Here is a 15,461-nt window from a genome sequence, read left to right on the forward strand (position 1 = left end):
TCCTTGCTGCCAGAGTTCATGCGGACTCCCCAATTTCTTCTGCTTGGGGACTGTTTGTACTAAATGTAAGTTTATTTGGCATTAATGATTATTTGATGTTTTGTATAAATATGAACCTTATATTTCACTCTGGAATATATCTAATGCTACTGATTATTATTCTGTCATCTTGTTTTTAATTCCTCTTGGTCATAAATATAATTTTAACTGTGTTATGTATTTTTATTTGGTCTTAGGTATCTTTTTTTGTAACCACTTAAACTTCACAAGTAAATAATATTCATTTGTATATGCCCTCCCACAGTACATACTATTTATTAAAAAAACCAACACAACCAAATGTGGATGCTAACCACAGTATTAATATGTTTGGTTTGGCCCTCAGTTATCATGAGCAAGTCAAACTTTGCATTATAGTGTTGAAAACTCCTGATGGCAAATATGCCCAACAATGAAACACAAAGTGAGCATCATTAAACTTTATTGTAGAGAACTGACTGATAGGCTATTGCGTTAATTTGGGTTAAAATCAGCACAGAACAATGTCCCAGGAACACTTTTCATAACATGGAAACCAAGTACATAACCAACTTCTTATCCAGTAGTGATGTTGACCTGTGAGACATTATTATACACATTACACATAATAAAAAAAATATTTCCATCAATTTAAGCAATAGTATAATTCTCCATGGAATAAGCATTTCTATAAACATTTTATGTTAAATTCAAAAATGTAACAAATGTTTTTTTGCACTTTAGAAAGATATAAAACAAGTATGATTTCCAGACAGACACAGGAATCTTCTGAAAAATTTGTTCTGCCAGTCAAAGGTGAAGGTCACCTTCCATCAAAGCATTTTGGACACATTTTACCAGGACCAGGAATGTCTCCTACACAAGCCCTGTGCAAAAGAGCAAAGGGTGCAATCCACTAGGAAGTTCTGCTAGCTTTGATTCAATTTGAAGGTGAGTCCTCCAAAGAGCTTTTGTGAGATTGTGCCCCAAGTCTGCTGATTGGCAAAAGAGAACAGAGGTGTGGGAAAGAGCTATTTCCCTTATTTGCAATATACGGCATAAGTTACGGAATGCTTAAAGGCAGCATTAAAGTAGATGTGGTTTTATGCATGTTCTCATTTAGTAGCTTTACACACACAAAAATTAAAATTACTGTTGTTCCACTTGTTATAGATGTGGCCTGAGACTCAAGCCTTAAAACAACAGGTGCATCTTGGCAGGGTGCAACATTAGCTGTAAACCTTTGAACTGATCTACCAGAAAACGCTCTGGCATTATAATAAATGTGCTTTTTCTTCATTATTTTACCCTGCCTTCTATCTCTTCTCCTAAAGTGGGGAAAAACTGTCTTATAAATAATTATGAATATTTTTAGCAACATATGGAACACATAGTTCTGAATTACTTGCTCCTCAGAGTTGAACTTCTAGGCATACAAAATAACATGTAAAATATGAAGGTACCAGGATGTGGCAAGGCAGCTGGGAACGAGTATTCCACATAAAACAGGATTCTTTAAATAACTTCCCTTCGGAAAGGGCCACATCAGAACAAATAAAAGACACTGAAGGAATTGGTTTGCAGGCTGGCTCTCCTGCCTGTCTCCTGCTTCCCCTTTTGAACAGGTGCTATTGGGTGAATATCCAAGGGGTTTCAAGCTGCTTTGTCCATTGTGCTCTTGGTGCTTGGAATCCAGCTGGAACTATGTGCTGCCCTCTTTGGGTGACGACGGCAGCTGAGCCTGAGCCTGAGCCTGTTGTTGTAGTGGCTGTGTGCCAGTAGCTGTTTTGATAGAGTTCAGGGTTTTGCTAAACCAAGAGTTCTTGGCAGCTTGGATTTCACTCATAAGTGCTCCTCTCTGGTGTTCTAGCTCCTGTGAAAGGAAAGCAGTCCAGTGCTGATCAGATAACTATTCAGGAGGGCTTAGACATTTGAGTCATCTTTTGATGAAATTAACCAGCTTAATAAAAATTGTTGCCAAGTTTATAGATAATTTCCAATGTTGAACTTCACATCAACAACTTATATCTGCTTACATTACAATGTAATGTATGGGGTGTTAGGGGAGAGGCAGTACCCCTGGTGAGGGACACATTGTGCTCCTTTGGGACAGTTTGTCCCCCTTTGGTCCCCACCCTGCACTCAGCTCTCACCTGTGGCTCTAGAACAGCGTTTCTCAACCACTGTTCTGCGGCACACTAGTGTGCCGCGAGACGCTGGCTGGTGTGCCGCGACGTGCGGCGACGAGAAGGGCAATTTGCCTTGTCACGTGCCTGGCGGCCGCCAATACACATCACTAACCCGCCGGAAAGCAATATTTCTCCTCCTCTTTCCCAAAGCTCAGTGCAAACGAGCCTGGCGGCCGCCAATACACTACACTAACCCGCCAGAAAGCAATATTTGGCAAGTGTTTCTTACAGTCATAATTATAATATAGGGCGGCACAGAGTTAAATTTTTTAACTTTTTTAATGGTGGTGTGCCTCGTGATTTTTTTCACGGAACAAGTGTGCCGTGGCCCAAAAAAGGTTGAGAAACACTGCTCTAGAAGCTGTCAGCATGTGACAGTGGTCAAACCCTGGAAACGGCTTTGACTGGTCGGCTAAAGCAGGTAAAGCTGGCTGATGGGTCTTTAACCTTGGTGAGTTAGGGACTTCTGCTGCATGGAAAGATAGGCTCTAGCAGATTGAGTGGACAAGACCAACAGCGGTCCAACAGTCAGGAGGAGGAGGAGGTTTCTACATGTGCTGTAGAGGCAAGTGTGGGGCAGATGGAGCTCAGCAACCTGGAAAGGTAGCCCATCTAGAAGAAGGAAAACTCTGATCCTAAACCTTCATTGGTTTGTGGGATATCTTTGGGAGAAGAAAAGGCTAAGGAGTAAACCCTACACAAATCCGGAGCAGAGTCCCTAAAACGGTTGCATGGTGCCTTCTACGCCTCCTGGCAACACCTGCAGCCAAGCTGGTGCCAAACGTATCGCTCTGCTTTCCTCTGGACCATATCAATGAGGCTAAGAGGGAGTTCTTGCTGTCTGGGCAGCCGACAACCTCCATACACGCTGCCCAGGTTTGCACCCTGGGGAGGTCACTTCAGTGCTGCTAATGTAGTGGTTTTACTTCACTTCCAGAAGTGCACTCCATTGTCTCTTGAGACAGATGGATGCCAGCAACAATGTAATTTGTGAGTTGTATGTTTTTAATTTTTAAAAAGTTCAGTGTCAATCCTTTTAAAGATTATTATGAAAATCCTTCTCAACAGATTTGCAAGGAACACTTAAATAAATAAAACTGGAACCCCTTCTCTCCTAATGAAGCAAAGACAAAGCAACCACCCCTGCAAATTAACAGAGGAATCCAAATGAAGACTGGAGTGCGGTGGATTCCCCACTGCACCCCCAAAGCCCTGCCAGCAATTGATGTGCAGAATGGAAGGGGAAAGGGGTAGTTTATTCCTCTGTGTCACTACACCAGGGGGATGAAGCAGTTTTGGATTCAATCACAGGATTCTCATCACAGGAGTCCCACCAAAGAATGCTTCATTGTCAATTAATACGTTTGCCTCAAAGACATGCTATCTGTCCCTCCAATACAGCTAGATGGGTAGAAAAGGTATAGTTCATTCTTTACCATACCAAGAGATGCAACAACGGTCTATTTTCAGCAATGCAGTACAGCATGCATAAAACGGCATTACCTGTATTTTGCATTTGGCTTCCACAAGTTGTAGTTTGGTCTGTGCCAGGTCCAGCTCCATCTCTCTCAGCTGCTTTTTAAGGGCATCTTTCTCGTCATCCGTGTCTGCTCTTGGGCTCTCTCTCGGTACAGCAGGCACTTTCAATGTCCCCTCTTTACTGAATAGTTCACTACAATGTTTGCAAGCCATCACCTTGCCCTGAAATAGTCAAATCAGAGAGTCAGTTGATAGTTATGATATCAAAGAGGCTGCTCACTATGCTAAGGTGATGTTGTGAGTTGCAACTACAAAGTCACTGAGCAGATAGAGTTAGGTTGCCCAATGTGGCTCTTCCTGGCCAAAAGGATACCAGAATTTACTAACTGAAGACAACATATTGTAAAAAGGTATAACAACATCTGGGACCAGTTTGGCATGAAAATCTGAGACCTCAAGACATTGTTGGTGCCAGAGACTGGCCACGTCCACTTTCAGAAACCTAAATCATATTCACACCACACATTGGGTGGTATTCTGCTTGGGTGAATTTCTGCTTGCTCAACATTCTCCCACTCTAGGCACATTCTGCCTTATAAATTTATCTATGATCAGAACCCTTATTAAACAGACTCCCGAACATGGGAAGAATGGCACATCTCAGATCACAAAATGATTCATGCATTATTTTTTACAAAGAGTCTCAATGTGATGTTAAAAGCCTTTTCAAAAGAGTACTGCCATCGTTTCCCTCTGCTGAAATGCCACCAAGGCAGTCTTTTTGCCAGATGGCCAAGCTATAGACCTACAATTGTTAACAATTAACACATGACTATTTTGAGGTAGATGCATGTCAGATTCAGAGTATTCTCACCTTTACCACTTCAAGTTCCTCTTTATTGGCTGCCTGCTGCTTCTCCAGCCTGCTACTCAACTGAGAGCAAATCTAGGAGGAGATAATATACTTTCACTAACATTTATTCTCAAGGAAAAAGAAAATTTAACATATTTAACCAAGGCGTTGACATTTCATCTTCTTTTAGCCTCTTGAAAGCCTTTACTCTGTCAAAGAGTTGAAGTGATTAGAATACTAGCGTAACTTCCAGACTATCGGTATGTCGTGGGAGGGATTCAATCGCTTACCAGAAATTGAGGCTTGCGCAGTTAAAATGGATTAAAGTTTTCTGTCACAATAAATCCACTTTATTAAAAAGAGGCGACTTTTTGCAGTTAATGAAGTGACAGAGAAATTCATTCTAAGTTTGGGATAAACAACTGATTAATGGTAAGATGCAATGTGCAAGCAAATCAGGATGAAAACTCATTGTTATATATCCTCCCCCTGCCCAACAAATCAGAATAGATATTCTGTAAAGACCAGGTCAGGACGAATGCTTAATGAACAGGTAGTCTGGATGGGCCCTAGGTCCTAGGAGAACACAATCCGAATCCCCACTCAGCCATGAAGTTCACTGGGTGGTCTGGGGCCAGTCACTAGCTCTCAGTGAAACCCACCTCACAGGGCTGTGGTGAGAATAAAATAGGAGAAGGGGAGAAAATCAAGCAGGGACTCTGGCTACAGGGGGCGCAAGGAGCATTCAACCCCCTCAATATTTCAAGGTAGGGAGATGAGCCCCCCAATATTGAGGGGGTCACAATCACCCCCCTGCCCCTGGGCGAGCACCAGAGTGGGGGAGGCAGAGTGCAAAATAAAGAGGGAGGATTCCCTGAAGCAACCAATGCTGGGAGGTTTCTGTTGTGTCCTGTATACCTGAAGGAGCGTCTCCACCCCCATAATTCAGCCCAGACACTGAGATCCAGCACCAAGGGCCTTCTGGCGGTTCCCTCATTGCGAGAGGTGAGGTTGCAGGGAACCAGACAGAGGGCCTTCTCGGTAGTGGAATGCCCTCCCAGCAAACATCAAGACAATAAGCAATTATTTTACTTTTAGAAGACAACTGAAGGCGGCCCCTGTTTAGAGAAGTTTTTAATGTTTGATGCTGTACTGTTTTTAATATTCGGTTGGAAGCCGCCCAGAGTGACTGGGGAAACCCAGCCAGATGGGCGGGGTATAAATAATAAATTATTATTAATTAATTAATTATTATTATTATTTGGAAGGCTGCAGCATTTCAGGAGGGACTTCGGTTTGGGCACTCAAAAACTATCCACAAGCGTGTGTGCGAGAGGGAGAAAAGGCAGGGAGAATTGGCTGGGATTGGGCTGGGCTGAGTGTTGGGAGAGCTACGGAGCCTCCCCAACTATCTCCCCCCCGCCACACACACACACACACCTTTTTTCTTTTGCCCATGGCTAGTCTGAATGTCTGATAAAAGGTGGATTAGGAAGGGAGTTGAGAGGCAGACCAATAGCTGATCCCAATGGGAGTATTTTTGTGATTCACGTGTAAGAGACTCAGGAATCGCTAGCCGCTTCTTTCTTTCAATGCCAAGGACAGCTACAAGTGCAGCTCCTCGCTGCCTGCCTCCCCCCTCCTCGGAATAGCCAAGCAATGTGCATGCAAAGAGAGCCACAAGAAGGCATCCTTAGGGTTCCTCTCCAGCCCGGGCGGGCGCGCTGGGCAATTTCCCCCCTCCCTCCCTCCCTCCCTCTCACACTCGCCAGCGCCTTCCAGGAAGGTGCTCTGGTGATCTTCAAAGTGATGCCCGCATGTCCTGAAAGGCCTGGCCGACCGGGGGGGGGGGCATTGCGTGACACCCCCCCCCCCCATGTTGGGCCCAACTCAGCGCGCCTGTAATCAAATATGCTACTTTGAATTCTTTGGAAGAAAGGTAGAATATTAAATAAATAAATATAATCAAAGTTATTCCCTCACAGGTCATTCATTGGTGAGCATTTCCAAGTCTGGTTATTAGCTCTATAAATTTGTATTGACAAACTTGCCTCTGAACATTTGGCACGGACTTGACTGGCAGGAAATACAAGCTTGTTCCTGAATTGTGAAGTGGATGGCTAGCTATTTAATTATAAGTATACATAGTTACTCTTCAGAAACTTACACATAGTGAAAGTGGAGATGAAAATATAGAATTATAGAGCTGGAAGGGACCCTGAGGGTCATCTAGTCCAACCCCCTGTAATGCATGAATCTCAACTAAAACATTTCTTAAAGCCCATTACCTGTTTATACTCTGCAATAATGGCTGCTGTCTTCTTTATCTCAGATTCTGCTTTCTCTAGCTGTTTTCTGAAGATCTCTTTTAACTTTTAATACAGAAGGAGAGAGAACATATTATCATTAAAGTTTGAGACACTTAATTAACTAATTACTTTCTGAAACATACCCTTTATCAACAATATTCTATATTCTCATTTCTCAACTCTCAGGCAATCTTAGCAGTTTCTTGCAACAATTTTAACCATATCTACTGCAGAAATAAATTCTACTGAATCCCATGGGGTTTACTCCCAGGCTAGGACTGTACCCTTAATCCCTAAAGTCTAGGGCAGGCATCCCCAAACTGCGGCCCTCCAGATGTTTTGGCCTACAACTCGCAGGATCCCTAGCTAACAGGACCAGTGGTCGGGGAAGATGGGAATTGTAGTCCAAAACATCTGGAGGGCCGAAGTTAGGGGATGCCTGGTCTAGGGTAAATGTTTCCTATAATTATTTGCTCTGGATTTTGAATCATTAGGAGCGTGTATCTGGTGCAATGTTTTCTCATCAAAGATGGTGGGAGAAATTCAACCCTGCGCTAAGGAGATCACTCTCTTCTTCTCCCCCCGCATACTGTTCCAGGGGTTGTCCTGCCCCAAGCATACATTGGATGTTATAACCTGACACATATTAGGCAATCATTGGTTGAATATATTACATGCACAAGGATATTCACTTCACATGGATTAGTCACTATGGTGTAATTACCTTTTTATATTGTTGCACTCAGTGGTAAAAGGTTGCATATCTGACACACCTTACTCTTTGAATGCATATTTATGTGTAGGGTTGCAACAGCAATTCTAAACAAAGTATAGCCTTGGTTGTGTTCATTAATCCAGAAGGAGCTCTCTTTTCCACACTTCCTTTTGTCCCACTGCTTTCCCCCAGGATAAACTGCTCTTTAGTGCTCAATTGGAGCAAAAGTCAATTTGGTTTTTTCCTGGATTTACCATTGGTAAAGATCAGGTTTTCCCTTGGGCAAGCAGAAAACTGCTTGGACCCATGCCTTCCAGGGACCCATGTCTTCATACCCTTTTCTGAACAATAGAAATTCCCATTGTTTGGCATACTTTAAATTAAGGAAGGAGAATCTGTAGTCTGGAAGAAAACTTGACCTATCAAGGTTTAAAATTGGGCCGCGAGGCTATTTTCCTCACACCACACCCGTCATCACTTTGATGGGTGAGGTGACATCAGCTTTTGGGCGGAGTGTGTGTATGTGCTTCAACTGGCTATGCACATAGGGAACAAGCATGCACAGCCAAATCTGCAGGATTTAAACCCCCACATTCTCTGATGATTGGGGTGGAGTGTTAAATCCTTATTAGGCTCCTGCAGGGAAAAGCACTGCAGTTTCCACATCATCTTATGAATAGAGCATTCAATCCTGCTGGCTGCTGCTTCACTGGCAAGTTCTCTGCAAAACAAATCCCTCTCCCCCACCTCCCAGGTCAACTTTGGCAGGTGGGCAAATTCACCCACCATTCAGACACCAGACAGTTAGCAGGTGGATGGCCCCACCTACCTGTCAGTATTGGCCTGCAGAGGGGAGGGGTCTACTTCACCAGCATGAAACCTCCATTCATCTGCTGGGTAAGTCACATGAAGTTGTCTAATCAAAGCATTGGAAACATGCCTCCAGCACATGGTTGACCCAACACATTTGGTGCCCAAGGAGAAAATTCCAAATGGTGCACTAATTAACATGAGGGGCAATTTGCTTGGAAATTATTGGAGTGGCACCAGGAGAATTTCCCAGGGAATTGCCTCCCAAGGACCAGGTGTTGCCTCCTGCTCTGCCATTATTAATGGTGCCCAACATCAGCACAAGGGCTAAACTTGTTCCCACTGTTGTTAGTGGAAGTCCCTTGAAATGCAATCACCTTTGGTAAGGCAATTTTTGTCTGGAACGTGACAGGGAGATTCCCTGAAGCTATTTATTATGTACACAACTACATCCAGCATAGTGCAACAACAACAACAACAACAAATTTTATTTATATCCCACCCTCCCCAGGCAGAACCAGGCTCAAGGTGGCTAACAACAAAATATATAATATATTAAGTGTAGTGGTTAGAGTGATGGACAAAGATCTGGGACACAAGGGTTCAAATCCCCACATAGCCATGAAGCTCCGGGTGTGACCCTGGAGTAGTCCCTGCCCCTCACAACCTAAGCTGCCCCACAGATTTCTTGTGAGGATTAAATGAGTGGGAAGAACTATGTATGCCACCTTGAGCAACCTTGTGAAAAAGGTAGGCGATACTGCAATCAATCCATTCATTTTCCATCGAGCTTCTAACAGGTCTCTCATGCTCAGGCTGTGCAGTGTGAAAGCAGCAGTGATTGTTCACGGGATCTTTAGTCAACATTCTCTATTTTGCCCTTTTGATATACCGTGTTTATATGCTTATTCTGCTTATTCTGCATATAGGTTAGTTGCCTCCTCTGCTGATCACTGAAGCTATTCTTACCTGGGCTGTTTCTTCTTCCTGTTTCCTCTTCTCCTCTTCAGTCTCCACTAGTTTTTGTTTGGTCAAAAGCAGCTCCTTATTCAAAACATCTGCTTTGTCTTCAGCCTGAGAATTCAAAGAAGGTCCCAGTTACACAACAAGACTGGCTCTTGAGCAACAAGAACACAATTTATCTGAGCCTCAATGTGGAGCTACCATTATCAATGGAATGTGCACTCCCCTGAAGATGTGTTAATATCTGCATGGAGGTGTGTGCTTGTGTGTGATATATGTATGGGCTTGTCATCTCTCTTGGCACTTTGAAGATAAATGCTTACAACATTATGATATAATGTATAGCCAAATACTGGGCCCAGAGAATTAGCCTCCCACATATCTCTTTACAATGAAATCTACACATGGGTAGCCATCTGATCTTTCATTTAAGTTAATTAAACATGCAGAAGGCTATTGGAAAGAGCAGAGTTGCATCCTTTGCTGGCACCTGAGGCACTCATGCACACACCGGGCGGGAGCGGGGGGGGGCGAGGCACAGAGGGTAAAGAAAACCTGCCGAGCCAGCCCAGCCCTCACTGCTGATGCTGCCGCCACCAGGTGGGCACAGGGCAGTGAGGGTTCACAGGACCACACTGTGCTGCCTGCCCACCCAGGGGGGAATCTGCTTGGCCGACGCAGTCCTTGGCGGGAACATCCTCCCAACACTGACCAGGAGAGGGGGCTGGGGACATGGCAGCAAGGCCAGGCCAGGCTCCAGGGCCCAGAGACCCCCAGCGGAAGGTAGGGTGGAACAGGGATCCTTGCAAGGGGGTTTCTGGTTCGCATTCCTTCAAAATCATGTGTTTGGGGCTACAGCCCCCTGGCCCAGCCCACGCTACGCCCCTGATTGGAAAAGCTCCTATTGGGTGAAACATTTACTTTTCTAATATCCATCTCTCAGAGATATTTATTATAGAATGGGTCTATACCTTCTTTTATCCAAGCACCTGCCTTCTCCTGGGCTTAGCCCAAATGTGACATGTCTTAAGTATATGGTAAGCCGTTTCTCTGAAAGTGGGGAAATGATTGGCCTTCATGAGCTCAGGGGTGCATAACCTTTTTCACCCTGAGGACCACATTCCCTCATGGACCATGTGGGAGCTCAATAGTAATTATGGCCAGAAGGACTCGTTTATATCTGCAACCCAATAACATAGTTCTTCTGGTCAATAAAAAATAAAAAATGAGAAAATACTATGCATTAAAAATATAAAAGAACTGTTGCAGCATAAAAATTTCCCAGCAGTGAGAGAAACCTAAAACCAAATTTACAGTTTAACTAAAAATGCACCACATACAAAAGTTCCAATTTTAAGATCCCATGGTTTAAAACAGGGAGACTAAAAGGGTCTTCACCTGGCAATGAAAAGACCACAAAGAAGGTGCCAGGTAAGACTCTCTGGGGAGGTTATTCCACAGCTTGAGTGCCATCACCAAGGCGGCCTCACTAGCAACCACTTAAATCACATGGTGAAAGAACTTGAAGATGGACCTCTGAAGAGGATCTTAAGGTAGTTATATACAGAAGGTGTGGATCTTGCAGGTAACCTAGTCCCAAGCCATTTAGGGTTTGAACGGTTCAGGCCAGCATTTTTAACACTAAATACCATTCACAAATATGAACCACCCACCCATAATAATAATAATAATAATAATAATAATAATAATAATGCTGTGATTCCTCTAATTTTGGCTTATAGCTGCCTACTGATGGAGGCTTTTCTCACCTGGTCCAAGTCATTCCGTAGAGCAATTTTGCTTGTTACAAGTTCATGGGCAAGGTCATCGTTCTCTTGCTCAAGCCGCATGCTGGCTTCCTGAAGCCTGCGGTTCTCCCTCTGCAGAAAGAGAGGAACCACCAAAACAGGAAGTTAACTCTTGCCAATATTGAAGAAGACACAGAGTAGCCGTGCAAGACATTTGAGCTGAAGAAAGGAAGTTTAGAAAGCGCTACTACTCAGAGTCCAGAAATAATGATATGTTGTTCACAAACATACTATGGACGGTTTGGTTTGAACCTAAGACTTGGTACCATAGGGAAGGATTAAGTTCCACTGATCATGTTCACCTTATTCTGCATGTGGCCCCTTGCCCTGTGATGATTAGCATGTGAAGCAAAGTGATTTTGCCTTTTTAAAAGCCTACAACCACAGTGTCATTCCTTGTCTCTTGAACTTAAATAACTATGCAGAATAGAGGGAGCACTAAAGGGACTAAAGTGGAACTCGACAAAGTTTAAAACCCTCTTTAAAACTACAAAAACACCCAAATAGCAGAAGAGCAATAAAATTAAAAATTCAGTAAAGTGCTTCCATTTGGTCCTCCTTCTCCTCAACAAATTTGATGAGCACACAACTTGCAGATTGTGAAAGAAGCAGGGAGAAAGTAAATTTCTTGGGTATGCAAATGTCATAAAGCAGAAGTAATACTGTACAGGTAAGGTAAGATTGCTGCTTTAAGGGCAACAGTGAAGCAGTTTCAAACTCTTCTCATGCAGAGCCTGCTGAGGAGACAAGAAAAGCATTGCTGCTAACGTTCTGTTGTGAGGAACATCCTGAATCAGGTGGTGTCCAGGATCACTCACATGTGTTCTAGGGATCATGAAGGCACTTGTGGTAAACATAGAGAAGAGTTCACTAAGCCATGCCTCTGGACACAAAAGTGTGCTCTATATTTTTCCATAGCTTTCTCCCTGAATAGGGACCATATTAGAATGTTGAACCCAAATAGCCTGTACTGAAGTATTTTTTGTTGCATACAAAATGTAGGAACAATATGACATCACTCGCAATTTATGAACGGACTGCTTACAGGTGCAGATTCTGTATGGATAAATAGGATAACATTTGGAATGAGCTTATACAAAATGTTGTAGGGTATTAACATTTACTAGGACAATAACACTATACCACTTTAGACAAGAATGTATGGGAATATCATTTCTTTCTTTTTTTGCATATTTTTGCTTTCATGTGTATCTTTGATGCTGCTGTTGTTTTTCTCCCTCTCACTTTTCCTGTTTTTTTCTGTATCACTTTAATTCCTTTAATTGAAATCACCTTAATAAAAAAAATTAATGTAGGGTCATCCCGTTGCTGGATCTGATGAAGATGTGGAGATCGGCATCTGACAAATCCACTAATTACAAAAAGTCATCTTTCAAGAGAGCTGTCATGATGGATCTGAGAGACTTCATCCTAAAATGCTTCTGGTGGGAAGAGAAACTTGTTGAGCTGCTTTAAGTCCAAAATAGCTCTGAAATCTCCAACCTTTTGTGACACCAAGAAAGGAATAGACTCCAGATCTCTAGACCAGGGGTTGGCAAAAACGTTTTAGCTCCGGGCCGGTCCTCTGTCCCTCAGACCTTGTGGTGGGCCGGAGTAGGGGCACTGGGGGGGGGAGCTGGAAGAAGAGGCGAGGGAGGCAAGTAGTCCTCCTCCCCACCCCCCAGTCCCACCCCCAGCCGCTGCACTTACCTTCCCAGGGGCTGCCGCCACCACCGCTGCTGCTTCTCGTGGGTAGGCAGAGCAAGCTCGTTCGCTCCACTCTCTGGCACCAGGGCGGCAGCAGAGGGAAGATGAGTGGCGCGAAAGGGCTGGCTCCGGAGAGAGGCTGCTTAAAATGGTGCTCATCCAGCCCAGCCCAGCCCCCTTCCTCCTCTAGGCAGGGCAGGGAGAAGCCAGGAGGAGGGGAGGAGGAGGCACCACCACGGTGTGTGTGAGGGAAAAGAGAAAAAATGGAATGGCACAGGGAGGGGAACAGAATCCCTACACCGATCCGCGGACAGTCCGCGGGCCAAATCCTGAAGGCAATTGGGCCTGATCCAGCCCCCGGGCCTTAGTTTGCCGACCCCTGCTCCAGACTGTAGAGACAAGTGCTATTCTTTTGACATCCAGAAGGTGCTGATGGCTTCTAGCCCTGCCTGGTGTTTGGACAGATTACATGACCTTGGGGAGGTCATGAATTTATTTCTGGGACAACATGCATACTCCATTATGTAACCTAGAGAGACCGTCTCCCAGCCCTATGCATCCTTTGTGGTTCAGAACTAGTTTGATGCATAGTAAAGAGTCACCTACCTTTAGTTACTGGCAGGGAGCTGGTGTCAGGAAGAGGAAGACTTATTCTAAACCTTGTTGAACCTAGCAGATGTGTTTGTCCCTGGTTGGGTCTGCATGGAGCTGCACCCAAACCCCTGGGATAAACTGTGCTAGAAGCACCTCCCTGAAGTCCAATTCCTTGTGGAATAAGCCCGAGTGTAAAGACTGTCACTGTTTTGGTTCTTTTTCTTCCTTTCTAGAGTAGACTAGGCATTCTTCTCTTTCTGAGCACTAGATCAAATGCCTTGCCAAACAGCTTGTATACGAGACTATAACTTGAGGGTACCCATGAGAAGTGTCTGCCATGAGCATAGAAGCCAGTCCAATCTTCTTGAGACCATCCTTAATCACCTTGGTACCTTCCAACTCCTGGAACCACATAGAATAATAGAATCATAGAATTGTAGAGTTCGAAGGGACACTGAGGATGATCTAGTCAAATCACACAAAGCTAGAGCTGGCAAGCAAAGCCCAGAAGGCAGTAGCAGAAGCTTCAAATCTCCTGTCATAAGGGTCCTTGGTCTTCCCAGAGTGACAGAAGAGGCAGGCATATGCTTATAGAAAGACGACTTCCTGGAGGAGCTAGATGATGATGATGATGATGATGATGATCTCAAGAGTAGATACCTCCTGTTCCTTTTGTGGCTAGTGCACTCCCAAGGATAGTGCTTTTGCTGTTTCCTTCTGGAACTTTCTAGACCCCAAACTGGAACAGATATGGCTGCTGCTCCCATCCCCTTCCAAGTACAAAACCAGCCAGGGTATCTCATGGGCAATCATTCCCCTCATCCAAGTGAAGAATTTGGGTGTAACTCACTACCCAGATCCAGAGATCTATTGGTATTGGGAAGAAGAGCCTCATATTATGAGATGCTGGAGAGCCAGCCTGAGAGGACTGCAGTGCTTGACCTTCCCTTGGCACCACTGTGTCCCCTGACACATCCTTCTGGGATTTCATGTCTGCTGCAGTTAACCCAGCAGCCCAAAGCTCATGTCTGGTCCCCTGGAGTGGGGGAAGCTTAGAAAAATGGAAGCATTTGGGGGCAAATGTATCACCCCAAACAGCCCTGACACAGCTGGGAGTAGTGAGAACTAGCCTGGCCATTGAGATTTCTCCCATGGTGGGTGGCCTGACAGCCCCAGAAGGGGTGAGGAGCCTGCTTGCTGTCCCATTGCAACAATGGCATGCAGCCTCCAGTGTTGATCTGCTCTGTTCCCTATGCCCCAATCCCTAGCTGTGATGTTTTGGGTGGTGTAGAGGGGAAAGATGAAAAGGTAATAATAAATAAATAAATAAATAAATAAATAAATAAATAAATCAAGAAAGGAAATATTTTGTTTTACACTGGTGACCTTGAGAAGCTCACAAAAAATCCCTGATAGGTCTGATCTGAGAGGGCAGGGTAGCTCCTCCGCCTGGAGAGGATCATCCTTATTGGCTCTGCTGCTGTCCTGGGGATGGGGCTCATCCTGAAGGTTTGGAACACCCTTCAGGAGCTACAGGAGAATTCTGGGACTCACTGCAACTACTTCTATAATTAAACTGTGAAGCCCAGCATGAGATAAGGGAAGCGGGAAAATTGTGCTAAGATGTGAACGCAACCTAACACTAATGTTCTTCCTGAATCTGTAAGGCATACTTCCAAGTGCAATCGCAAACTAGGGTTACACCTAAAATAAAGAAGTAAACACCCACAACTGTTTTCGGCCACAAGACATAAGAAAATATTACTTAAAGAAAGCTAGCTGACAAGGGTGGGAAAAGGCTCAAGCTGGCAACTCTTTTGCCTAGGACAGGTCTAGGGTAAAAAAAGATTCCAAATTCTATGTAAATTGTGGACTGATTAACTGTAGCAATGGGGCATCAATGGGACCTTTCCCTTATCTCACTGCCCTCATTGTGAGACTGTGCTTTCCCACCCCATAAATTTGTTTAGAAAAAACAAGATATGCAACTGACTGCTAAGTACTTAAGTGCACATC

At 44.3% G+C, this 15,461-nt stretch overlaps 1 protein-coding gene across 3 annotated transcripts in view; it reads right to left on the reverse strand.

Moving 5' to 3' along the window:
* Positions 1–464: 464 nt before the first annotated feature.
* The window catches only part of RABGAP1L (RAB GTPase activating protein 1 like), a 132,838-nt gene continuing 117,841 nt past the window's right edge, over positions 465–15,461 (reverse strand). For all 3 annotated transcript variants that reach the window (XM_035123633.3, XM_035123631.3, XM_035123632.3), the window contains 6 exons: positions 11,106–11,216; positions 9,343–9,447; positions 6,828–6,911; positions 4,561–4,632; positions 3,711–3,908; positions 465–1,891 (listed from right to left, as the gene is read on the reverse strand). In XM_035123633.3, coding sequence (XP_034979524.3) covers positions 1,721–1,891; positions 3,711–3,908; positions 4,561–4,632; positions 6,828–6,911; positions 9,343–9,447; positions 11,106–11,216 — 741 coding nt within the window. In that variant the 3' untranslated portion in view covers positions 465–1,720. The remainder of the gene's footprint in view (positions 1,892–3,710; positions 3,909–4,560; positions 4,633–6,827; positions 6,912–9,342; positions 9,448–11,105; positions 11,217–15,461) is intronic.

The sequence above is a fragment of the Zootoca vivipara genome, chromosome 7 (assembly GCF_965207765.1).
Source record: "Zootoca vivipara chromosome 7, rZooViv2.hap1.1, whole genome shotgun sequence".
Taxonomy (NCBI): Eukaryota; Metazoa; Chordata; class Lepidosauria; order Squamata; family Lacertidae; genus Zootoca; species Zootoca vivipara.